General features: G+C 44.0%; 2 protein-coding genes across 5 annotated transcripts in view; one reads left to right on the forward strand and one right to left on the reverse strand.

Annotated features, from left to right (window-relative positions):
• The window catches only part of SLC25A15 (solute carrier family 25 member 15), a 31,761-nt gene extending 19,815 nt beyond the window's left edge, over positions 1 to 11,946 (forward strand). For both annotated transcript variants that reach the window (XM_018056688.1, XM_018056687.1), the window contains exons 4-7: positions 3,284 to 3,421; positions 6,061 to 6,230; positions 7,908 to 8,066; positions 9,420 to 11,946. In XM_018056688.1, coding sequence (XP_017912177.1) covers positions 3,284 to 3,421; positions 6,061 to 6,230; positions 7,908 to 8,066; positions 9,420 to 9,544 — 592 coding nt within the window. In that variant the 3' untranslated portion in view covers positions 9,545 to 11,946. The remainder of the gene's footprint in view (positions 1 to 3,283; positions 3,422 to 6,060; positions 6,231 to 7,907; positions 8,067 to 9,419) is intronic.
• Positions 13,501 to 25,462, reverse strand: part of LOC102184634 (phosphatidylinositol 3,4,5-trisphosphate 3-phosphatase TPTE2-like) — a 39,372-nt gene continuing 27,410 nt past the window's right edge. For 2 of the 3 annotated variants that reach the window (XM_013968294.2, XM_013968293.2), the window contains 4 exons: positions 21,638 to 21,717; positions 17,829 to 17,924; positions 16,478 to 16,548; positions 13,501 to 14,483 (listed from right to left, as the gene is read on the reverse strand). In XM_013968294.2, coding sequence (XP_013823748.1) covers positions 14,381 to 14,483; positions 16,478 to 16,548; positions 17,829 to 17,924; positions 21,638 to 21,717 — 350 coding nt within the window. In that variant the 3' untranslated portion in view covers positions 13,501 to 14,380. Of the gene's footprint in view, positions 14,484 to 16,477; positions 16,549 to 17,828; positions 17,925 to 21,637; positions 21,730 to 25,462 lie in introns of all 3 variants that reach the window. The other variant, XM_013968292.2, reaches the window with a different exon arrangement.

The following is a 25,462-nucleotide window of genomic DNA, read 5'->3' on the forward strand; positions in this document are numbered from 1 at the left end:
TGGCCAAAGTATTGGAGTTTCAGCTTCAGCATCAGTCCTTCCAATGAAAAATCAGAACTGATTTCCTTTACGATCGATTGGTGGGATCTCCTTGCAGTCTAAGTTCAGTTCAGTTGCTCAGTCATGTCCAACTCTTTGTGACCCCATGAACCGCAGCATGACAGGCCTCCCTGTCCACCACCAACTCCCGGAGTTTAGCCAAACTCTTCTCCATTGAGTCGGTGATGCCATCCAGCCATCTCATCCTCTGTTGTCCCTTTCTCCTCCTGCCCTCAATTTTTCCCAGCATCAGAGTCTTTTCCAGTGAGTCAGCTCTTTGCATCAGGTGGCCAGAATATTGGAGTTTCAGCTTTAACATCAGTCCTTCCAATGAACACCCAGAACTGATCTCCTTCAGAATGGACTGGTTGGATCTCCTTGCAGTCCAAGGGACTCTCAAGAGTCTTCTCCAACACCACAGTTCAAAGGCATCAGTTCTTCTGCGCTCTGCTTTCTTTATAGTCCAACTCTCACATCCATACATGACTACTGGAAAAACCATAGCCTTGACTAGACGGACCTCTGTTGGCAAAGTAAAGTCTCTGCTTTTGAATATGCTATCTAGGTTGGTCATAACTTTCCTTCCAAGGAGTAAGCGTCTTTTAATTTCATGGCTGCAATCACCATCTTCGGTGATTTTGGAGCCGCCCCCCCCACCACCCAGAAAAAAATCTGACACTGTTTCCCCATCTACTTGCCAAGAAGTGATGGGACCAGATGCCTTGATCTTAGTTTTCTGAATGTTGAGCTTTAAGACCACTTTTTCACTCTCCTCTTTCACCTTCATCAAGAGGTTCTTTAGTTCTTCACTTTCTGCCATAAGGGTGGTGTCATTTGCATATCTGAGGTTATTGATATTTCTCCCAGCAATCTTGATTCCAGCTTGTGCTTCTTCCAGCCCAGCGTTTCTCATGATGTACCCTGCATATAAGTTAAATAAGCAGGGTGACAATATACAGCCTTGACGTACTCCTTTTCCTATTTGGAACCAGTGTCTTGTTCCATGTCCAGTTCTAACTGTTGCTTCCTGACCTGAATACAGGTTTCTCAAGAGGCAGGTCAGGTGGTCTGGTATTCCCATCTCTTTCAGAATTTCCCACAGTTTATTGTGATCCATACAGTCAAAGGCTTTGGCATAGTCAGTAAAGCAGAAATAGATGTTTTTCTGGAACTCTCTTGCTTTTTCTATGATCCAGCGGATGTTGGTAATTTGATCTCTGGTTCCTCTGCCTTTTGTAAAACCAGCTGGAATATCTGGAAGTTCATGGTTCACGTATTGCTGAAGCTTGCCTTGGAGAATTTTGAGCATTACTTTACTAGTGTATGAGATGAGTGCAATTGTGTGGTAGTTTGAGCATTCTTTGGCATTGCCTTTCTTTGGGATTGGAATGAAAACTGACCTTTTCCAGTCCATGGCCACTGCTGAGTTTTCCAAATTTGCTGGCATATTGAGTGCAGCACTTTCACAGCATCATCTTTCAGGATTTGAAATAGCTCAACTGAAATTCCATCACCTCCAGTAGCTTTGTTTATAGTGATGCTTCCTAAGTCCCACTTGACTTCACATTCCAGGATGTCTGGCTCTAGGTGAGTGATCACACCATCGTGATTATCTGGGTCATGAAGATCTTTTTTGTACAGTTCTTCTGTGTATTCTTGCCACCTCTTCTTAATATCTTCTGCTTCTGTTAGGTCCGTACCATTTCTGTCCTTTATTGAGCCCATCTTTGCATGAAATGTTCCCTTGTATCTCTAATTTTCTTAGTCTAGTCTTTCCCATTCTGTTGTTTTCCTCTATTTCTTTGCATTGATCGCTGAGGAAGGCTCTCTTATCTCTCCTTGCTATTCTTTGGAACTCTGCATTCAAATAGGTATATCTTTCCTTTTCTCCTTTGCTTTTCCTTTCTCTTCTTTTTGCAGCTATTTGTAAGGCCTCCTCAAACAGCCATTTTGCTTTTATGCATTTTTTTTCCACGGGGATGGTCTTGATCCCTGGGTTCTGTACAATGTCAGGAACCTCCGTCCATAGTTCATCAGACACTGTCTATCAGATCTAGTCCCTTCAAGGGACTCTCAAGAGTCTTCTCCAACACCACAGTTCAAAAGCATCAATTCTTCAGCGCTCAGCTTTCTTTATAATCCAACTCTCACATCCATACATGACTTCTGGAAAAACTATAGCTTTGACTAAATGGGCCTTTGTTGGCCAAGTAATGTCTCTGCTTTTTAATAAGCTGTCTAGGTTGGTCGTAACTTTTCTTCCAAGGAGCAAGCGTCTTTTAATTTCATGGCTGCAGTCACCATCTGCTGTGATTTTGTAGCCCCCCAAAGTAAAGTCTGTCACTGTTTCCACTGTTTCCCCATCTATTTGCCATGAAGTGATGGGACCGGATGCCGTGATCTTCGTTTCATCTGTAGTAGTTACATTACACTTGTTGTAGCTCTGGGCTGGATGCAGGGCATATAGGGATGGCCTTGAAAACTAGTTTTATTTAAAGCTCAGCAGCAAACACAGTGAGGTATTAATGAGTATGTGTTTGGGGTGGTGGGACCTTGGGGAATTTTTTCTTGCATATTTGGTTTCTCTGTGTCACTTTTTGTCTTAGTTCTGACTGCTAGAACAAAATACCTTGGATTGGGTGGTTTAAAAATAAACATTTGTTTCTCACGGTTCTGGAGGCTAGGAAGTCTAGGAATGAGGTAGGTGCTGGCTCATTTGATGTCCAGCGAGGGCCGTCTCCTGGTTTGCAGAGGGACGCCTGTCTGACCTCTTACATGGTGGAGAGAACACCAGCCTGCTCTCCAGTGTCTTCCACTAATCACATCAAGACCCCGTCTCAAACTTATTACCCCCCAAAGAGTTCCTCCAGGTACTATCACATGGAGGGTGAAGGCTTCAACATTGGAATCTGGGGGTGGGGTCCAGGCCATAGCTCTATGACTAGTAAAAGAAGCATGGGTTTGCCATCAGAGAGACCTGGGTTTGAAGCCTAGCATTGCCACTTAGCAGCTGCGTGACTGAGCACGTTGGCATCATCTCTTAAGCATCATTCTCCCCGGGAGTCAGGGTGCCGCTATCACCCCCACGGGGTGGGGGGTCCTCAGAGGAAGCCGGGTGGGCGCCTTGTGGGTGCTGAAGGAGCGTTCCTCTCCACCTGTGCTCGCTCTGCTTTGCCATCCGTGTAGGAGCATGCCCAGTGCCGAGTGAATGAATAACTGGCCGCCTGTGCTTGCATCCTTCCAGTGATCTGCAGAACGCAGCTGCCGGCTCCTTCGCCTCTGCCTTTGCTGCCCTGGTCCTCTGCCCCACGGAGCTGGTGAAGTGCCGGCTGCAGACCATGTACGAGATGGAGACGTCGGGAAAGATAGCCAAAAGCCAGAAGTAAGTGCTGCCCGTGTACAAATGCCGGGTCTCTGTTGCCTTGATGTAAGGAATATTTTTAAATTTTACATTATGCTATAATTAAGAGGCAAAACAGTTTATCTACTCCATACACTCCCCACCACCACCCCTGCCCCATGCCCACCAATCCGTGAATCATTTTCTGAATGGACAGTTTGGGATGGTTGGACCCACCACCCACCCAAGAATGTAGGCAAAAGACATTTTTTTAACAATGATTTATTATTTTTCCTAATTGAAAAATTTTTTTTTGTTGGGGGGAGGCTGTGCCATGAGGTGTGTGGGATCTTAGTGCCACGATCAGGGATCGAACTGGCACCCCCTGCATTGGAAGCGTGGAGTCTTAACCACTGAACCACCAGGGAAGTCCCTGTAGGCAAATATTTCATATCCTAAAAGTGGAGAAGCAGGGCTTCTACCTCATTTGGCCTGTGGAGAGCCTAAGGCATGACCTCCATATATACCTGGAAACACATAGCAGCAGCTTTGGAACTGAGGCTGAGCTTTCCTAGGTGCCGATTTGGATTCTGGGATAAATATTTGCTCACTCCCCAGTTTCACATCGGTGCTCATGCTGATCACACCAGATCCTGGTAGTAACTTCCTTTACCCCTTCCCTAATCCTTCAAGTGCCCCTGGAGAAGGGAACGGCTTCCTACTCCAGTATTCTTGCCTTGAGAATCCCATGGACAGAGGAGCCTGGTAGGCTACAATCCGTGGGGTCACAGAGAGTCAGACATGACCTAGTGACTAAAGAAGAAGTCCTGTAAGTATACCTACAAAGGAACATTCATCAAACCCTCGTAAGCTTAGCAAGTCTTCAGTGCTTCAGTTATCCTGTGAATGTATGAATCATATACACTATTATTTATTATTTGAATTAAAAAGCAATTTATTAGCCTTATTCATCCCAAAATTTGCTTATTGAACTAATGAAAGGTTTGGTCATGGATATTGCTGAGGTTAACTCAAAAGCCAATAAATAAACTGCTGGGACAAACTGGTAGATAATCTGACCATTTTCCGAGTCGTCAATTTCCTTCCAATGAAAATGGGGTTCATAATAGCACCATATTTCCTGCAGCCAAGAGATTCATTACAACCTATTTGAATCTATTGTTCATAGCCTAGAAGTTCAAAAGTCTTTAATGCTTTTTTTCATTGAAATACAGTGTACACACAGTAACAAACACACCCAGAAATCATAGGAAATCTAAAGTGTGCAGTTCCGCAAATAGTCACAAATGAACCTTTTTTGACAGTTGGTGCCCAGATGAATAGTGCATTAACAGCACCCAGAAAGTTGTCTCTTGAAAGTCGTTTAAAGTATTTTTTTAAAAGTAATTGTTAGATCCAAAGGACTCTGGTAGCTGGACACCCTGTACAAAAGAAAACATGTTTCAGGTACAGCAGTGCTCAAGCCGGGAATATGGTAGCTGAGGGTTGAGACCTGGATTGGAACTAGGCTAACTGTGTTGAGTTGAATTACTTTGTGCGTGCATGCATCAGTTGCTCAGTCGTGTCCAACCACTTGCAACCCTATGGACTATACCCTGCCAGGCTCCTCTGTCCATGGGATTCTCCAGACAAGAACACTGGAATGGGCTGCCATGCCCTTCTCCAGGGGATCTTCCCCACCCAGGGATCGAACCTGCATCTCCTGTGTTTCCTGCGTTGGCAGCCAGGTTCTTGACCTGCTGAGCCATCAGGGAAACCCTGGATTACATTACTTCTTCAGTATAGAAGGAGAGGGCACTGCAGGCAGGGACTGGCTAGTGGATAATGCCTGGGAAGGCAGACCATCAATAAAAGCAGGTGGCCTTGTTACCTGGGGCCTGATCCCTCTCTGGTCCAAGCCAGGTCACCTATTGAGAACACAGTGAGGAGTGAGGGGCTTGCCAAGCCGACAGGCTTGGTTTCTGGTGCTATCAGGAACAGGCCTGCCCACCCCCGACACCGTCAGGAAGAAGAGCCTGCACAGAGTGCCATGTTCTGGCTGCCTCAGGCCCTGATCTGCTTCAAGTAAACAATTCTTACACACCTGCCTCTGTAAGAACTGAATGCTGGGTGCATCTAGCCTGATGTAGTTCAGCTCTTGGAATTTCTTTTGTTCTTGCCTTTAAGTAACATGTAAGGCTCCTTACTCACTTCCCTGGATGGAAGCAAAACAAAACCCTAAACACCTGAACAACCAATTCACTCAAAACATACCCGCTCAAAAGAAAGGCTGAGGAGATAGAAATCGAGGGCGGTAAGGCGACTGGGCATGAACAATGCTATTTTATTCTCGCTGAGTTTGGACAATCTCATTGTAGTTTCACTTACTCACTATTGAAAAAATGGGTGTAATTGGCTCTTTTAGATCTTTGATAATGATTTCTAGAAATATATGCATTCATTTTAATAAAATATCTTTACATGGACTAGCTCAAGTGATGAAATAAACTTGTTATAAAATAATTGTATCTGAGAGATTTCTTTCCCACAGAAGCCTTTTAGGGCTGGAATTCTGGTAGCTCTGTTTATAAAACGAGCTGCTTGGTGGTCAGAGCTCCGTCAGGCCTACAGGATGGGTGTGAATGTTTCCTAACTGTCTGTCACCCTATGTCTCCACCCAGCACAGTCTGGTCTGTCGTGAAGACTGTCTTTAGGAAGGACGGCCCCTTGGGCTTCTACCATGGACTCTCAAGTACTTTACTTCGAGAAGTACCAGGCTACTTCTTGTTTTTTGGTGGCTATGAACTGAGCCGGTCATTTTTTGCCTCGGGGAGATCGAAAGACGAATTAGGTAAGCCTGTTGGTGAGGACCACAGGTGGGTTTGAAGTGTTGGCTTCCTGGTGGTGGTTCAGTTCAGTTCAGTCACTCAGTCATGTCCGACTCTTTGCGACCCCATGAACCGCAGCACGCCAGGCCTCCCTGTCCATCACCAACTTCCAGAGTCTACCCAAACTCACATCCATTGAGTCGGTGATGCCATCCAGCCATCTCATCCTCTGTCATCCCCTTCTCCTCCTGCCCTCAATCTTTCCCAGCATCAAAGAAGTGAAGTTGCTCAGTCATGCCCCACTCTTTGCGACCTCATGGATTGTAGCCCACCAGGCTCCTCTATCCATGGAATTTTCTAGGCAAGAGTACTGGAGAGGGTTGCCATTTCCTTCTCCAGGGGATCTTGCCAACCCAGGGATCGAACCTGGGTCTCCCACATTGTGGGCAGACGCTTTACCGTCTGAGCCAGCAGGGATTCCCTTCCCAGCATCAGGCTCTTTTCAAATAAATTAGCTCTTCGCATCTGGTGGCCAAAGTATCCGGGTGGTGGTGGTTGCTATGGAATCTGTGCACGGCGCCCCCTTGTGGTGGGTCCGCCTGGCCCAAGGCGCCTCTGGATGCCAGGGAGTAACCGTGGTGGCAGGTGGTAACTAGCACCTTCCTCCCACCTAGGTAATTTCCTCAAGGCAGGGACTGCAGCAAGACTTCCCAAACTTATTTTACTGGAATACCATTTGTGCATTCTCTCTGGGCCCATTTTAAGGAAGATTACAGACATCATTTTTCCTGGGGGAAATCACCTGTAAAGAATCTCTGAATAAGCTTAAACTTAGTAGTAAATCTTGATAGTGTTGTTGTTTTTTTTTTTCCCCCCAAAGATTTTTTTTGATGTGGACCATTTTTTTTAAAATCTTTATTGAATTTGTTACAACATTGCTTGTTTTGTGTTTTGGTTTTTTTGGCCGTGCAGCAAGCATGTAGGATCTTATCTCTCTGACCAGGGATCAAAGCCAAGCCCCTCTGCAACGGGAGGTGAAATCTTAACCACCAGACCACCAGGGAAGTCCCCTTGATAGATAATATTTTGAGAGCAATGAGAAGGGTCCTTCCTTCTCGTGTATCCTCATTAGTGGCTTGACCCAATGCTTGGCTCGTGGGTGATTACATTTTTTTCTTAAACACCTCCATTCAGGGTTTTGGACCTGTTCTGAGGATCGTCGTGCTCCCAGGCTTAACTGTCATGTTTAATACGATAACTTCAGATTTTCATGATAAAGGGAGAATCAGGGCTGTAGGGTATTAATATATTAAAATACTTAAGAGAAAGTTGAAAAAGATGCAGCCTGTGTTTCCGTGGCCTCTGTTCTTACTCCTTGTGGCAGGGTGTTGCCATGCTGTTGGGCCTGATGGTTCTGGTTAGGGGTGGGGGGCAGGCCTCTGGAGGACAGGGCAGGAGGGCCACGGTGACCAGCCTAAATCTGACCCTCCCTGGAGCTGCCCCTGCCCCTGGCATCATGAGGGATGCCCCCAGGCTATCACAAGGACCCTGTGTTCTTAGATCGTTGCCCCAGAGAACTATGCTCCGCAGCTTCGGCGCTGGTAATTACACCCACCTGCAGTCCCTGCTGCCCTGACCTCTGAAAATGTCACATCCCCTGTGCTCAAGACAAAATACCGTTTGCTCATTTTCTCCTCTAGGCCCTGTCCCCTTGATGTTAAGTGGTGGATTTGGTGGAATCTGCCTGTGGCTTGCTGTTTACCCAGTGGATTGTATCAAGTCCAGGATTCAAGTTCTTTCCATGTCTGGAAAACAGGCAGGATTTATCGGAACCTTTATAAGCATCGTGAAAAATGAAGGTGAGTCTGCCATTGGCCGAACCAGAGGTGGTGTGTACAGAGAGCGGTCATTTCGCTGCTAGTCTTGCTGAGGTTGACCACATGGATAATGGCTGTTTCCCCCACCTCATAACCTTTTCTAACTGTGTATATAACCCACACTTGTGAATTTGTTTTCAAACCCCTTTCTTTAGGTTCTTTCATTATTCTCAAGAATGTTTCAAGTTCCTGACTCCGAACCTCTAGGCCAGGATTTTTTTTTCCAAATAGCCTAGAGGGAATTTTTAAAGTATATACTTTTGTCTAAGAGGACGGATGTTTCGAAGTTAGCACCACTTGTTCTAAGCAATATTATCAGAAGCTGAGCTCTAATGGAATTGCTAAGACATTTCAAACAGTGTGCATCCTTAATGCTAAGACTTCTGGAATGAGAAAGGCACTAAGCCGTTTCGGAAGGTTATTTGCTATCAGGTTTTGGTTATACAGGAGGATAAAGACTTTTGAAAGTAGCGGTTGTGTAAAGTCGATTTTATGCTACTAGTGAGTAAAGACCTGTCCTTCTGGCATTTACTGTGCATCTTAAAACTTGGCACGTGCACATCTTGAGAGCGAGCACAGTAAAGATGCAAAAACTGATTTAACCCCAGATAGAGCACAAGACGTCTATTACTAATAGTAACCCCGTTTGTTTTTTTAGTTGGCTGCACCGGTCTCAGTTGCAGCATGTGAGATCCTCAGTCTTCATTGCGACATGCAGAATCTTTAGTTGCGGCATGTGGGATCTCATTCTCTGACCAGGGATCAAACCTGGGCCCCCTGCAGTGGGAGCAAGGTTAGCCACTAGACCACCAGGGAAGTCCCCAGTAACCCCTTTTCAATTTGCATTACACTTCATAGTTTTACAAAGTACTCACACCTCCTTTATCTGATTGGATCTTCAGAACCGCCTTGGGCAGTACTGATACTAGAAACCTGATACTGCTCAGATTTCTGACTTCATTCATGATCTTACTCCTGGCCCACTGCCTCATGGTCCTCGCCCCCACGTGAAGCTGCAGAGCCGCTGCCATCTGTGACGCTGGTTGCCTTCTGTTGGCCCATGTGGCCCCGCTCTGCCACATCCATCTACTAGGAGTTAACAGGCACGGGATTGGTGAATATTCGCCAGCTTTACTGGGAGACCTGCCCTTGCCCTTGTTTCCACTAGACTGTTTAGTTCCATTAGCCCAGGGAAACCTGCTCCATAACTGTTGGGTTTTAGCTCTATTGTCTGGATTTGTAAGTGTAAAAATATCCATGCTGTGTGGGTTCATGGGATATCTGCGAGAAGAGGGGGAAAGGATCTCAGTCTTTGATCACCCTTTTGTCTTCTAGGAGTACCGGCCTTATATTCTGGACTGAAACCTACCTTGATTCGTGCGTTCCCTGCCAATGGGGCCCTCTTCTTGGCCTATGAATACAGCAGGAAGTTGATGATGAACCAGTTCGAAGCATACTGAAGTGTTGCAGCGAACCTCAATCCAAGTGCAGGCATTTGAGGACTGCAGTTCATCTCAGGGTTTCAAAGAGTACAAGACCAATGTGGAGTTATTTTGATTTCATGAAAATTATTATTATTATTTTTTTGTCTTCCATTCTTCTACCTTAAACTTTATAGAAGAGCCTCTATTTTATAGCATATAATTTCTGCCCATAATTGTATTGAAATAGAAAAATTGCTGCTCTTGTCCATGGTGGGACATGCAGGGTAGGTGGGCTGCTGGTCCGAGGTATACCTAATCTGGAGGGCTGAGTAGAACTATATCAAGGGTATTTGCATAAACCTGTATGTGTCCATGCAGTTTAGATGGTTATGTGTCATGAGTGAAGCACAGTGTAGCTCCATGTTTTATCTCAGATAGCATCAGAAAGAAAAAAAAAACCTGAGGTAACCATGTTTCATGAGGATGGTTATACATGCGTAATCCAGTCTAGATCTAGGGTCTCTTTAAAAAAAAAAAATCTGCGTAGCACGTACACTATACTAAGTGGGTACAGTTTTTAAAACGTTTTCCTGTGGTGCTTGAAAACTTAAGATGTCCTTCTAGATTTTTAAAAAGGAGAATGTACCGCATACTGGTGTGGCTTTCACGTTCTTGACTGACGTTTCAGAGGAAGCATGCTGGATTCTCCTAGGATGCTCCTCTGTGAAAATAGTGCCAATCATCTTCCAGGTAGGACCACATTCTGCGCCCCGACATAGGGCTGGGTGTGGTCCGGAGCCTTTGAGAAGCAGCCCGGGGCCGGCTTCTCCTCCCTCCTCTCCCAAGGGACTCCCCTTTGCTGGGCTTGAGCTAGAGGAAGGGGCTGAGGGGACGGCGCCGCCGCCACCACCACCGTGGTGCTCGGTGAAGCTGGTGGCTGACAGCTTCCTTGAGCTGCTTTCTGTCTCTGGGTCCTGGCCTGGGTGGGGTTCCAGGGATTCTATTGGACTCTCTTTCCGTTTTGGGCCATGCCCTCCTTTGCTTCCGCCAATCAGAAGCCGCTCCAGGGAGCCGACTGCGGAAGCCCAGCCAGGCCCTGGCTCTGCATCTGGGGGATAGGCTGCTCCTGGGCGAAGCGCTCTCCTCTCAAACATCCTTAGGACTTGCCCTCCCGTGAGGGGTGTTAGGTGAGCTGGGCTGAATTTTTTGTCTCAGGATCCCTCACTCCTGGTCAGGCTTTTCCAGCATGAGAGCCTTTTGACGTGGGCCTCTGGCCGTCGTGAATTTCAGCGACGTGGTCTCTGGTGTGTGACTTGATCAATGAAACAAGTCATTTTATTAAACTATGCCGTTTGTCTGCACTACTCACGAACCCTAGTTCTTTGGGTTTCTACAGACTTGGGAGGGGCAGCTATTCTCTGCCGTCTGGTGTAAGGGAGCTGCCCCGCCCGGTCCCAGGACCACCCAGGGCTCTGATAAAAAGGTCTTAATCGGCCTCAGCGGCTGCTGTGTTGTTAGTAACAGTCCTCAGCCGTATGTCTGTCCCTGTGGGAAACCTCTAGTTTCTGCAAGCTTTTTGTTCTCCCTGAAGCCTCGGTGGTGACTCTAGCCACCTGCTGGAAGCCAGGAGGTCAGGAAGGCAGGATGCTCAGCGTTGTGCCCAGTGGGTTCGTGTTATGCCTGGTCTTGAAAAGCATTTTTCTACCTACCTTTTCTCCATATTTAAATGGTCAGTAGCTACTGAGTAGTGCTTCATCTAGACAGGCCTGGACTGAAGCCAAAATAACAAAGGGGACTGGTTCCCCCAAGAAGAGGCTTCTTCCAGAGCCCACTGGCAGTACTACTTCTCCTGTGTTGTCCTGCAAAGATGTAACTGAATTTCTTCAACAGAAACCGTCTGAGGCAAGTTAAGAGTGAATGGGAGTAAGGAATGGGAACTTTAAGTCAGAATTGTGTGTTTGTTTGTTTCATTCTATTCGCTTAACTCATGGTTCAGTATTTAGGTACAGTTTGTACCATTTCAGATGTGTACTCCAGACAAAAATATAGTAGCTTGAAATACTATGTTTAAAGAAATTCTTGTGTTCAGTCATTAAATTATTTGCCTAATAGGTGACTATATGATTTAAGTACATACATGCAAAGAACCATCAGGAATGCTTGAGTCATGTATGGTGATATTTCAAGGTGGTGGTTTTATTGCAATTAGCATTGTTCTTTGTCAACAAAATTCCTGATGTAAAACAACTACTGATAAAAATCCATGTTATCTATACACTGCAGTGATGAAACTTGGCCCACAAAAATTACTTTCCCTCCACCAGGCTGTGGATGTGATGTGATTGATTTTCCAGGATGCTATGCTATTTTTTAAAATAAACTTCTTGATACAAGTTTGGATAGTTCTGTTCCAGGTCAGTAAATTCTTTTTGGCCACACCGCGCAGCTCGTGGGCTTTTAGTTCCCTGACCAGGGATTGAACATGCGTCCCTTGCATTGGAAGTGTGGAGTCTAAATCACTGGACTGCCAGGGAAGTCCCTCCAGGTCAGTAAATCCTATTCAAGAAAACCAATATCGTTCTGATATTCTATAAATTTCTCAAGTTGTTCAACAAATTATTAGCACTGGGTTCTAGGAAAGCAGGCCTGCAGGTGGCCATGAGCAAGTTCTCTTTATGAGCAAAAGCAGTATTAGGTGACCGCTCACAGTTGCCAGAAATTTTGATGCACTTTGGAGGGTTAGGGGAGAAAAACCCCCAACTGTAATTGCCTCTATTTCAAAAATCAAGATTCTGAAAAATTGGGGTTTCCCAACTTTTGCCAGTATTAAAGCTAGATCTTACTCGCCTCACTTTTCACCTCATCCACCTAAGCCTGCCAGCTGATCTTCCTCCTGCAGATGACAGCTACAGGAATTTCAAAAGAAATAACCTGTCCTTAAACATTTCTGTAACCCAAACTACAGGGAATAATGGAGACATAACGTAGAAGGAATTTCAAAGCCTTTTCCTCCAAGATCGGTTCCTCCAAGGGGGCAGGGCATTGGGGGGAGGGAGAGGGGAGGATGATCATTTTTCTGGCTGGGCAGCTGCACTGGCAGCCAGGACCCTTTGTGGGCTGTTTTGAGGGGAAAATAAGCACCTACAGGGCCTTCCACGCCACCACGTGGCAGCTCAGAGGTCTCCTCCCATCTCTGCTTGGTTGGCACCCACCAGCCCTCCTCTGTAAACCGATGGTCTAGTCTCCCTCAAATACTGACTGGGGCTGCCAGCCTGGGTGGTCAGTGTGCTGTTCCGACACTGCTTCATTGGAGTGGTCTGCCCCAGCCCCCCAAACCTTATTTGTGGCTCAGATGGTAAAGAATCTGCCTGCAATGTGGGAGACCTGGGTTCCAACCCTGGGTCGGGAAGATCCCCTGGAGGAAGGCATGGCAACCCACTCCAGTATTCCTGCCTAAGAATCCCCATGGACAGAGGAACCTGGCAGGGGGTCACCAAAAGGGGTCGACTTTTTGCATCCATGAGGTTGCAAAAAGTCGGACGTGACTGACACACACTTTCACACTTTTAGCAGTGTCAGGTTTTCCAGGAATGGGTGTTCTGTGTTTTAGCAGAGGCGCAGGTGCTCACGAGTGCTCCTTTCATCTCCTGATAAATTCAACCTGGGCTAGATTGTTGAGAGCCTTGCCAGTAAAAGGAAAATTGCTCAGATAATAAAGCCAGCGTAGAACTGCTTTCAAGAACAGTTACGGCAGTGAAGGTACTTAGAATAAAATAGCACCTGGTACATTGGAAGGACTGATGCTGAAGCTGAAGCTCCAATACTTTGGGCCCCTGATGCGAAGAGCTGACTCATTGGAAAAGACCCTGATGCTGGGAAAGATTGAGGGCAGGAGGAGAAGGGGATGACAGAGGATGAGGTGGTTGGATGGCAACACCGACTCAATGGACATGAGTTTGAGTAAACTCCGGGAATTGGTGATGGACAGGGAGGCGTGCTGTGGTTCGTGGGGTCACAAACAATCGGACACAACTGAGCAACTGAACTGAACCAAAGAGAAAATAGTGATTCCCTGTGGACACGGCTAACCAGTGTCTATAATGAAAACTTGACCTTACTTCAAAGTTTTCTAAGCTTGGGTGAAGCTGGTTGGGGGCGGGGGTGGTGGATTTAAAAATCTAGATTGCTCTAGGCAAAAGTTCCCTTTGACTTCAGTAATGACGGACAAAAGCAGAGGTTACTGAAAATTCTTTTACCCTCCCTTGATGCCCTGTGTACAATTAAAGGAAGCTTGCCGAAATCTGTGTGGTGCTTGGAGTGTAAAAAAAAAAAAAAGCGATTATCCACTTCACTTCCCCTGTTGGGGATGGGAGGCTGCTGGTGTGAACTTTGAGTTTTAAAATAGTTTTTGCTGCCATTCTGATCATTGTTAACAGTTTGTAAGTCAAATAGAGGAAAGAAATTACCTTCTAACATCTGACATTACAGATGTAAAACAAAGCAGGGAATAAATACTTGTCCAGAAATATATAAGTAAATGAAACAAACCCACAGTATTAGGGGAAACTGCAGTCTTTAAATCTTATTTTGGTAGGAAAGTTTTATTTCTTAAAAGTCATAACTAATGTTCCGTGTACTGTTTCAGACTTAATACAGATGAAAACTGTGATGTGATGTATAGTCCTTCCAAAGAAAATACTGCCATTGACAGTCTTGTATATATTTAATAGATTTCTCAAGAACATATGTACATGTCTATAAATATAAGCATATCAGCAAGGACATAGATTTAAAAGATAAATATGTAGCAAGGATTGGGAAGAACATGATTCTAGTCTAGAAGGGGAACTGTACTTAGATACCAGGAACAACTTAAATGTCATCAAAATATACCTCGACTGCAAACTCCTGACTGTAAGTTTTCCATGCTTTTATTTTATGGGGATTATCCAATTCACTTCTTGAAAGATAAAGCCTAGAAGAGAGAAAAAAAATTTTTTTTTACATTTTATTTTAGGGCTAACAGAAAAGCCATGCTGTAAGGCACCCTTGTTTTAAAGCCTCGCTGGCCACCATCAGTCTCAGCTCCTCTGCATCTAGTTAGCTTTCTAAGCTCAACTCTATTAGAGACAAAAGTATAGTAACGTTGAGTAACAGTGTGTCACTGATTCTTTTAATATTGCCTTTGGAATTAACATCTGTATTTAATAAATTGTTATGGGACAAATTAGACTGGATGTGTATTAAAACCCAGTATAAACAAGTGTCTTTTTAAATCATGAAGTGGGCATTCTGGATGAATTAAGTCTTGTAATACAAACAGCTTCACCCAGTAGTACAGAAATCTAAATGTTAAATCTTGAACTATATAAAAGCGAGGAGAAACATGATGGCATTTGTTGCCTCTCTAATACAACCATGGTGTCTTAAAGGAAAAAACTGTCCCTCAGCAAGAACCGCTTTGCAGAAGTAGCACCAAATGGAATTCCACCCAGATGTTGATTTTGAGGGATTTTGCTCGTGTTATGACTCAAAGTTTTCCATCTGTGAACCAGGGGGGCTTCCCTGGTGGGTCTGTAGTAAAGAATCTGCTGGCCAGTGCAGGAGACTTGGTCAGCCAGGAAATTTAACATTTTAGATTTCCATACTACTGGGTGAAGCTGTTTGTATTACGAAACTTAATGCATCCAAAATGCCCACTTCATAATTTAAAAGACACTTCGATCTCTGGGTTGGGAATATTCCCTGGAGAAGGGAATGGCAACCCACTCCAGTATTCATGCCTAGAGAATCCCACGGACAGAGGAGCCTGGTGGGTTATACAGTGCATGGGGTTGCAGAAAATTGGACACGACTGATCGCAAGCACATCCAAGTGGAAAAAATCGGTAAAGTTCCATCACATCTAAAGCTCATTCTATCGAAATCCACTAAGTGTGTGTGTGCATTGTAGGTGTATTGTTGCCTTCCTGGAACTTGAGGTGGGATGAGAGGGCATCCACATTTGAAGAAAAAGCTAGAATTGTATGTCAAGAGAACTATCAACTCAGGCCATATATAATCACAACCACTTCTTCAAAACTCCTGTACGATATTTTGTATATTGTTTTTCCTGGGATGGGATGGGATGGTGACACCAATCCCAAACTTTCAGCACCAAGGACAAGAGAAGTGGGGGACTTCTAGATGTAGGAATGAGGTTCAGATATGATAGGGGTTCTTTGGCATAATCTTCAAATCAATAGATTATCCAATTATTAGAACATTTTTTATGGGAGACTATTCATAATTTTTTTTAAGCTGTCTTCATCAGTGCTTACTGTGGATTATAACTTCTGCCCTAAATCTAGAAGTGTAAAATAGAAGTGTGTCAGCCAGCTTTTAAACTAGCCAAAGCCTCCCTGGGTGATGCCTTACTATGGTGTAGAATATGGTATTGGTTGGTCATCAGTAAATCAGCATGTACTGAGGACCTGCCATATTTGAGGTGCTAAACAGACTCATATTGAACTTTCACGGGAAGGACTTGTTACCAGTCAAGATCTGGTTACAGGATGTTTTATAGCAGTCCTACGGCATGGATCTTGAGGATAATGCATCAGTGGATCTCAAGAATAGCCCTATTTTTAAAAATAACCAGATCACAATAAATAAGGCAGTAAAAACGGGGATTTTAAAGAATTTTTGGTATCTATAAACTGGGTTTGAGTAATTAGCAAAAGACTTGTCAGAGACTTCCCTGGTGGCACAGTGGTTAAGAACCTGCCTTAAAATGCAGGTTCGATCTTTGGTCGGGGAACTAAGATCCCACACGCCACGGAGCAGTCCCACAGGTGGCAACTAAGCCTGTGTGCCACAGTTAAGACCCAAGACAGCCAAGTAAGATAACTTTAAAATAAAGGCTTGTCATTACCCCTTATGTAGTCATTGGAGACTAAGCCGTTCCTACTGGATTATGCCTCGGCCATACCTGTTATTTTGTATAAAAGACATATGGAACCAGAAGAAGAATGCACAGTTGTCGTAGTATTTAGGAAGAGCCTAAAAAGACATGGTTTAAAACGATTAGTTCTCAGTATCCATGTAACTGTGAAAAATAGTCATTTCAGAGGGATTAAAATTTCTTCCTTCATTTGTGTGTTCATCAAATAGTGGTAGTTATTAAAATGCAGCACTTCTAGTCAACATTATACTCAAGACACCTAGGAGGAGACTTTAAGAGATTACCGTTCCTTTCTCTTGTCGTTTCCAGCAAAATTTTCAAGGAAATGTATTTTCTCTATGATAGATATTTATAAATTTAGACACTGGTATTTTAATCTGGTTTGGATAGTGCCAAACAGAAGCTACTAAGGACTATGCGGATTTCTGCCCCAGTGTATCATCCATTTTTACAAAGAACAGCTACATTAGATAATTAACCGCTATCGATAATGATGATAGAAATAGCTAGAATTTCCAAAACAGCTTTCATCTCATGGGCCTGAAAATGACAAAGGCCAGATGAAACCAACATCCCCACATTAGCACTTCTGCTTAGAGACCACTGATGAAGAGAACTCAGGCTGGCTCCATTACTCAGGGGGAAATTTCCAGGTCACTTGCTTCAACACATTTACCACTTCAAACTTGGTCAGTTCTCCCCCAACAGGGAGCAACTGGGGGATGAAGGAAATAAGCTTTAAATTGAGCAACACAGTTATCTGTTGGCAGTTCTGGTTGATGATATTATAGGAAAATGAACTAGCAATTGAGGCTTAGAAGTTTACTATATACAGATTATTGCCATATACAGAATAATCAGACATTTGCTAACTGGTCAACATAATTGTACCCTCATGATAATGTAATGGCAGTGGCAGACATTATATTTCATAAATATTGGATTAAATATACTATTTTAAATGAATTATACATCAATTCCGAGGAAAGCAAAACCTCCCTCCTGTTAAAGTGTTTTATAAGTTATGGGGAGAAATGTGTTTTAAAGATACAAAGCAAAAATATGATCACTGCTATGTAGTAAAATATACATTGTTTTGTTTTTAACATCCTGGTTTTTGTATTTTTTTCTTACTCAAAAATGAACACATGCAAATTGTATAGAATTTAGAAAATAAGCAAAAAGGGTTTCCTTACATATTTTCTGATTTTAAAAAATTCTTTCTAGTATTCTGACTTGTTTTCTTCCCCTCCCCAACTTGGGGTTGACATTGCCTGTCATCTCGCTTATTGGGAATTATAGTCACGGAAATCCCAAAGCGGAATCATTCACAAGACTAGATGAGATGAACAGCATAGGGTATTTCTTGATTACTCACCGAAGAAGACAAAAATTTCACTTTTACTTCATCATACAGAGGTGGGCAGTTAGAGAGCAAGATGATTACTCTGTCTGTTTCAGCATCATGAAATATCTGGATGAACACATAGAATTCAGAATTATCAACCTGATAATGAGACAATGAAGTTCATGTTCACTTATTGAAGCTTCTAATATTTAATCAAGTACTCTTGTCTTGTAGCTCAGTGACTACATGTATAAATAGTAATCTTTAAAATTGCAATACTGTTGTTTACATTTTTAATAGGCCAATGTGATTGAAGGTTATGGTGCAGCACTGTTGTAAAGTGTCCAGTTTTCCATTAGACTTCAACCAAGTTAACATTACGGTTGAATGTCTATCATCTGATTTTCATATGTTGAGGATACATTAGAAGTTCAATTTTAAAGCTAGTATGCACATTCAAAAAGCAATGCCTAACGGGTCACATTTTATAAAAGATGTATTTGCTGATGGGATTATTGGCCTTGTCTGTAGCAAACAGTTAGATGGAATAACCAAGGATAGGCCAAGTTTCTGGAATGAATGACTTTGATGCTATACTATTTCTTTGTTCTTGATACACCCTTCGGTGAGGATGGCACCCATAGTGGGAAAGGTCTGTGCTCGGTCCTGTGAAAAAAATTACAAAAGGAGGTGTAGACTCTGATGATGCTTCAGGGAGTTAAGCACGCAAGGAACAATAGCAGAATGGCAGGTAATCACGTGTCAAGCTGGAAGATAAAGACTGAGGGTGCCATTGTGGGCTTCAGGAAGGTTAACAGGAGGTGAAGAATGAGAGTGCTTCCCTGAGGAGGCAGACGCTGAGCTGGGCATGGAAGGATGTGTGTCGGTGAAGAGGAGCACCGAGGCAGGATCAAGATGGTGGAGGAGGAGGGTGCCCAGCTCACCGGCCCCCACAGACACACCAAAACTACAGCTACCTATGGGACGACTCTGCAAATGACCTCAAGACTAGCAGGACAACTCTGCTACAACTGCAGATATGAAGAGAAAACCACGCTGAGACATCAGGGCAGAGATGGGTGGTCTTAGGAGACCTGTACACCCGGCTTGACTACTACCCACAAGTGGGCGGGGGCTCACCGAGGTGGAAGTTCTCCCTGTGGAGAGGAGGGGTTCGAGGCCCTCTCATCAGGCACCCCAGCTCTGGGGAAGATGAGCCCCCAGAACATCTGGTTCCAAAAACCAGTAGGGGTTATATCCAGGCGCGCAGGAGGGCGGTGGGAAATGAAACTCCTGCTCTTCTGACCAGAGACGCAATAATACGTCTTCTGCTTCCCAGATGTTATTGATCAGAGATGTTTCAATATTCACTTACATGGCAAATCACCGGCCACAGGCATTAGTTCTCTGCAGAAATCCCCCAGTCGATAATGTGTTAAAGGCCACGTGCACAAACTCCCTCACGAGGAGCCCCAGTGCGGAGGCTGTACTTCGAAAGGGGCCCTGGCCATATGTGAAGTACGTGTATAAACTTCAGGGTGAGTGCCACAGGGGCAGAAGCTTCCTCTGGAGAACAAAGTGCTGGCAGGCATCGTGTAAAAAATTCCCCCTCCACCTAGCTGGCCCAGCGTGGCGGATGCCACTTCAAGCGTCTGCCAACTACCTGGCTAGCACCATGCACCCCACCCCGATGTTCTCTTGCAGACCCGCCCTGCCCCACGTGCTCACCCTAGGGGCCAGTCCTCCAAAGCACCTCCCACCCTAAGGGACCAAGCTCATCTCATCACAACTGTATCTGCAACTGTTGTGGCTGGGCACCAAGCCAGCCACACTGAGGCCCTCCCTGCCCACCAGTGAACCTGCAGCAGGCCAGGCCTCATAGGCAGCCAGCCTGGGGGCCAGCACCATCCACTCGTGTGTCTGCAGCCACAGTGGTGCTACACAACAGGTGGGCACATGCAGCCCACGCTAAAAACATCCCTGGCTCTGGTGACGAGCCAGGATTGCTCTTCTCAGTCCCATAGGAAACCCTCTACCTAAGTCCACTTCTTCAAAACCTGATGTCGGTGATCCACCTAATACATAGAAACAAACTCAGAGTCAGGGAAAATAAGGAGATGGGAATATGTCCCAAATGAGAGAAAAAAGACAAGACCTCAGAAAAAGAACCAACAAAATGGACTTAAGGGATCAACCTGATAAAGTATTCAAAGTCGTGCCCATAAGGAAATTCAGACTTGAAAGAAGAATGAACACAGTAAGAACTTCAAAAAGAGATATTAAAAAGAGCCAATTAGCGCTAAATACAATCACTGATAGTAGCAATACTTATATCAGACAAAATACACTTCAAAACAAAGGCCGTAGAACAGCTATGTGTAAATGAACATTTTCTAACACCCTGTACAAAAATAAACTCAGAATGGATTAAAATCTAAATGTAAGACCTGATACTATAAAACTCCTAGAGGAAAACACAGGCTGAACACTCTGATGTAAATTGTGGCAATAATTCTTTGAATTCCTTGGATCTGTCTCTTAAATGAAAGGAAACGAGCAAAAATGAATGAATGGGACCTAATTAAACATACATGCTGCTGCTACTGCTGCTGCTGCTGCTGCTGCTAATTCGCTTCAGTCGTGTCCGACTCTGTGTGACCCCATAGACGGCAGCCCACCAGGCTCCCCCGTCCCTGGGATTCTCCAGGCAAGAACACTGGAGTGGGTTGCCATTTCCTTCTCCAATGCATGAAAGTGAAAAGTGAAAGGGAAGTTGCTCAGTCGTATCCGACTCTTCGCGACCCCATGGACTGCAGCCTACCAGGCTCCTCCATCCATGGGATTTTCCAGGCAAGAGTACTGGAGTGGGGTGCCATTGCCTTCTCCGAACATACATGCTCTTGCACAGCAAAGCACACTATCAACAATACAGAGACAACCAAAATGGAAAAAATATTTGCAAATGATTTGACTGATAAAGTGTTAATATCTGAAATATATAAGCAGCTCCTGCAACATTAAACAAGAAACCAAAACAAGCAACCTAATTAAAACGTGGGCAGAAGATCTGAATAGACATTTTTCCAGCGGACATCCAGATGTCCAACAGGCACACGAAAAGATGCTCAACATTGTTAACTACCAGATAAATACAAACTAAAACCACAATGAGCTATCATCTCAAACCCATCAGAATGGCTATCATCAAGATGACAAACAACAAATGTTGGTGAGGACGTGGAGAAAAGTGAAACTTTAGAAACTGTTGGAAAATTAAATTGATGCAGCCACTGTGCAAACAGTATGGAGGTTTCTCAAAAAAACAAAAATATAAAACTATGACCCAGCAATCTACTTCTTGGTATATATCTGGAAAAAAAAACCCATTAATTAAAAAAGATACATGCACCCCTATGTTCATAGCAGCATTATTTACAATTGCCAAGATATGGAAGCAGGTGATTTTCATGGGCATTGAAATTTCAGAATCAGTGCCATATAATACAATGACCAACAAGAACAGGACATGGCTAAAAGTGACCAGAGGCATGAATTTAAAACTCTGATAGGTTTCTGGGAACATGCTTAGCATCTGTGGAAAAGTGAAGGGCAAAGCACCACTCTGAACCAAAAGTGTATTCTGGAAAACACCCTGAAAACAATATTGAACAATCATTTTAACACCTGACTCACATCCAAACTCAGGGACACCAAGTTGGATGGTAACCAGAAAGCAACACGGCCTTTCCCTATGGTGATAAATGGTTTGGGGAGATCAGTGTGCCAATTTGAGATTTAAAACAAACACCAGACTTTTCAGCTCACGTGCTTTCTCTTACCCTACAGTTTTTGGAAGCAGAACAGAAAAAGACAGTCTTTCGTTGCATTATTATTTGTACTTTTAGATCGTGTCCATTGCCTTTTCCAACACCTGAATGAAATTAAAGGTTTAGACCGGTTAGAGCAAAGACCAGAATGTCTAAAAATCAACAATATGAATTAGAAAGAGGAAAAATGAACCCAGCTAACACTGAGTTAATACTGAATCATTTGGATCTTGCCTGGATTTTGTCTTTGAAAGACAAAGCTTCAATCCAATTCTGTCCCCCAGGCAGAGTTTATAAGGCTGGAGGAAAAAAAAAAACAACCCAAAACAAAAAGGACACAGTTCAGCTTCTAAGACTTAGAATCTTACTGCTCACCTACCTAGCAAAAAAATTAAAAAATTAGGGAAGGGGACTTGAAACTTTTCTTATTGATGTGTAGCTTTCAATCATGATGTTTCTTAATAATAAACTAAAATTCCCCTTGCCTTAAGCCCAGTTTATGCAAAACACAGGATAGCTGTATCCAAACATTCCTGCTGTGTTCAGTATATATTTACAGACAAATGGTTTTTTGCCCCACTCTGGTTTTTCCAATTTAATCAACCCACTTATTTTAGTATTTCCTCAAAGAGTTGGTTTCTCAAACCTCCAATTATCTTGTCTTTTGTTTCAACCCTGTATATTTCATTTAAAGATGCACAGAACCAAAGGCATAGAACTAAAACAAATATTCTAACAAAGTCATTTATCGATCATTCTTGATTATTTTCTCATATTGTTTCATGTTCATTTAATTTTGTTCTCATTGACACTGAAATATTCATTTGTCATTAGGAGTCATGGCTTTGCCTCAGTTCTCTCTGTCATATCCAGTTGCAGAACTCGTTTCGACTAATATTAACTAGAATTCAGGAAATGCAGAGCTAAACATTAAGATATTTATCAAGGGACAAGGGCTTTGTTTGATGAGCTTGAATTCCCATACATTAAAAAGTTTTAAAATACTGTAAGTATATCACATGATTTAAAAATAAAATATAAAGAAGATGAAGAGTGTCCATTTCACCTATCTCCCACCTGTTTAGTTTGCCAGCCCCAGTAGATAACTCCTATTATTTAGATTCTGTTTTTATGTATGTATAATCAAATTTATTTTCTCCAAGTTTTATATATTTTATATGTGTATATATATACAAACAGGGCTTCCCCGATGGCTCAGCACATGAAAGAATCTAATGCAGGGGACGCAGGAGATGTGGGTTTGATCCCTGTGTTGGGAAGATCCCCGAGAGAGGGAAAAGGGCAACCCACTCAAGGATTCTTGCCTGAAAAGTCCCACAGAGGAGCCTGGTGGGCTATAGTCCAAAGTATCACAATGAGTTGGGCGTGACTGAGCAACTAAGCATCATACATACAAACATAAATAAATATATATATATATATTGTTTTACAGAAACTGTTGCATACCATAGCACTGTCCTGTACTTGCACTTTTTTAACACATCAAAAATCTTAACTTATTAAAAAAACAGTCAAATCCTGTAGCTGGTTCAAAGTACTGCATTCGCGAGCAGATAAGGAAAGATGAAATTAATTTACAAATAGATACCAAACAGGTCAATAAGCAATTGCATTCTACTAGACACAACTAATTTGCATTTCTATGCCTAAAAAGTTTGCATTATTATCAGTTTTCTATGACTTAGAGTGGTAAAATAGCTTAAAGACCGTGAGCGGTGAAGACAACCCTGGGGAAACTACGACCCTGGAGGAGACGCCGTCTGTCCCTCTTTCCTGACAGTCTCCCCACTCTCTCTCTGTTATGATCATAATCTCAAAGGAAGATTATTCTTTAGAGTTCTTACAGGTTTTTTCCCTTGTTCTTTCCTCTGATACTCCTACCTCCTCATTGTGTTTAACTTGCTCTGTCTCTATGAAATCAGGTGAATCAGTTACCTATCCTGGTCTTGAAGGCGTGTCCTTGTGTGGAAGCATCCCTACCCAGCCTAGGTGTGCCCGGTGGCTTTGGTGGGACAGCTGGACTGGAAGCGAGTGTGGGTCCCATTTCCCCCCGAGATGCTCTGAGAGTCATCACCTTGGTGGGAGGTGGGGCTGGAGATGGAGGGGCTACAGCCAGAGCCAGGCACAGCCCCGTGTGTGTGTGAATGAGTGAGATGGCAGTCTTCGCCTTGGTTTGGGACACATCAGGGGCTCAGGGCTTGTGTGCACGCATGCTAAGTCTCTTCAGTCATGTCCAGCTCCTTGCGACTCCATGGACTGTAGTCTCTCAGGCTCCTCTATCCATGGGATTCTCCAGGCCAGAACACTGGAGTGAGTTGTTTCCCTTCTCCAGGGGATCTTCCCAACCCAGGGATTGAACCCATGTCTCTTATGTCTCCTGCACTGGAGGAGTTCTTTACCACTAGTGCCCCAAGGGCTGGAGGCCACAACTCTATGCTGGTTTCACCTTTTTTCCCTGGTGAGAGGCTGGGTCAGGCTAAAGACGTTGGTGCCTCACTTCTGGGCTGGTTTCTGTCTCACCAGCAATGTCAGTCACTGCCCCGGAGTAGCTTTGCTCCTCCTAAATGTGGGTAGCAACAGAGTGCTGGCCAAGGTTGCCTTCTCCCTGGTCAGTTTCCAGGCTGCTGCCTCGTTGGGATGGCGTATTAGCCACCACTTTGCTCTTTAAGAGTAGGGCTCTCAGTGTTTCACAGCCTCCCCTCAGCCCCACTGGCTTTCAGACCTGCTAAGGGGATACAAAAGTGTGGCTGACACTTAGCTAATATAGAATCAGATGCATCTAAGCATTCCAGCATCATTTGTGTTCTGGTATGTGAGTTACCTCTCTACTAACATTTTCAATTCCAGAGACCACAGTGATTTGTTATTTTCAAGCTATACCATTCCACAAACAGACTGCAGATGCAGGAAGACTGTGTGTAATGATGTGGTGAGTCAGTCAATTTGAAGCTGACAGAATGTCATTAGTGTTGCTTTAATAGGATTTAATAGTTTTTTTAAAAACTGATTCTCAGGTAATGACTAAAGATAATTAAGTTAGTATTGAATTTTGCATAGAATGGTAAATTGCAAATCAACAAAACCACTAACAAAAATAAAATATTAAAAAAAAAAACCAACCAGCCAAGGGGACCCATCTTCCTGGTGCTAGACCATGAGTTGGGGTGCAGCTCAAATCCCTCACTCCTCCGGGAGAATCCCTAAGCCCATGACACCAGCCCCCTCCTCTTCTGGGTCTCCCACCAAGGGTGCAGGTGTCAATCAGATTGCTTCTCCTCCCTGCCAGACTCCAGAATTGTTTTCTTTACAGACTTGGCTGTAGAAGAGCTTATCTACCCTGGGTTGCTCCACAAGGAGTTGTATTTTTGACGTGTTCTTGGCGGGGGGTGGGGGCAGGTAAACTCAGCACCCTCCTACTCTGCCATCTTGATCTCCCTCAAAGGAGAAAATTCTTATTCCAAATGAGGGCTGGTGTCCCTGAATTTGGCCTGCTTATTTACGTGGGTGCAGCAAGAATTTTAGCATAGCAGGCATGCCTTCCTAAGTCAGCACTGCCAACCAAGTCCCACACCATAAGAACAGCTGCAAAGGGCACAAGCTTCTGTCTGGAAGCGTCTATGAGGGGTCTCAAAGTAGACTTTTAAAATCCACTACTTTATGTTAGCCTGAGAAGTGAAGTGAAAGTCGCGTAGTCTTGTCCAACTCTTTGCGACCCCATGGGCCATACAGTCCATGGAATTCTCTGGGCCAGAATACTGGAGTGGGTAGCCTTTCCCTTCTTCAGGGAATCTTCCCAACACAGGGATCGTACCCAGG

This window comes from Capra hircus, chromosome 12, assembly GCF_001704415.2.
Source record: "Capra hircus breed San Clemente chromosome 12, ASM170441v1, whole genome shotgun sequence".
NCBI classification, from domain to species: Eukaryota; Metazoa; Chordata; class Mammalia; order Artiodactyla; family Bovidae; genus Capra; species Capra hircus.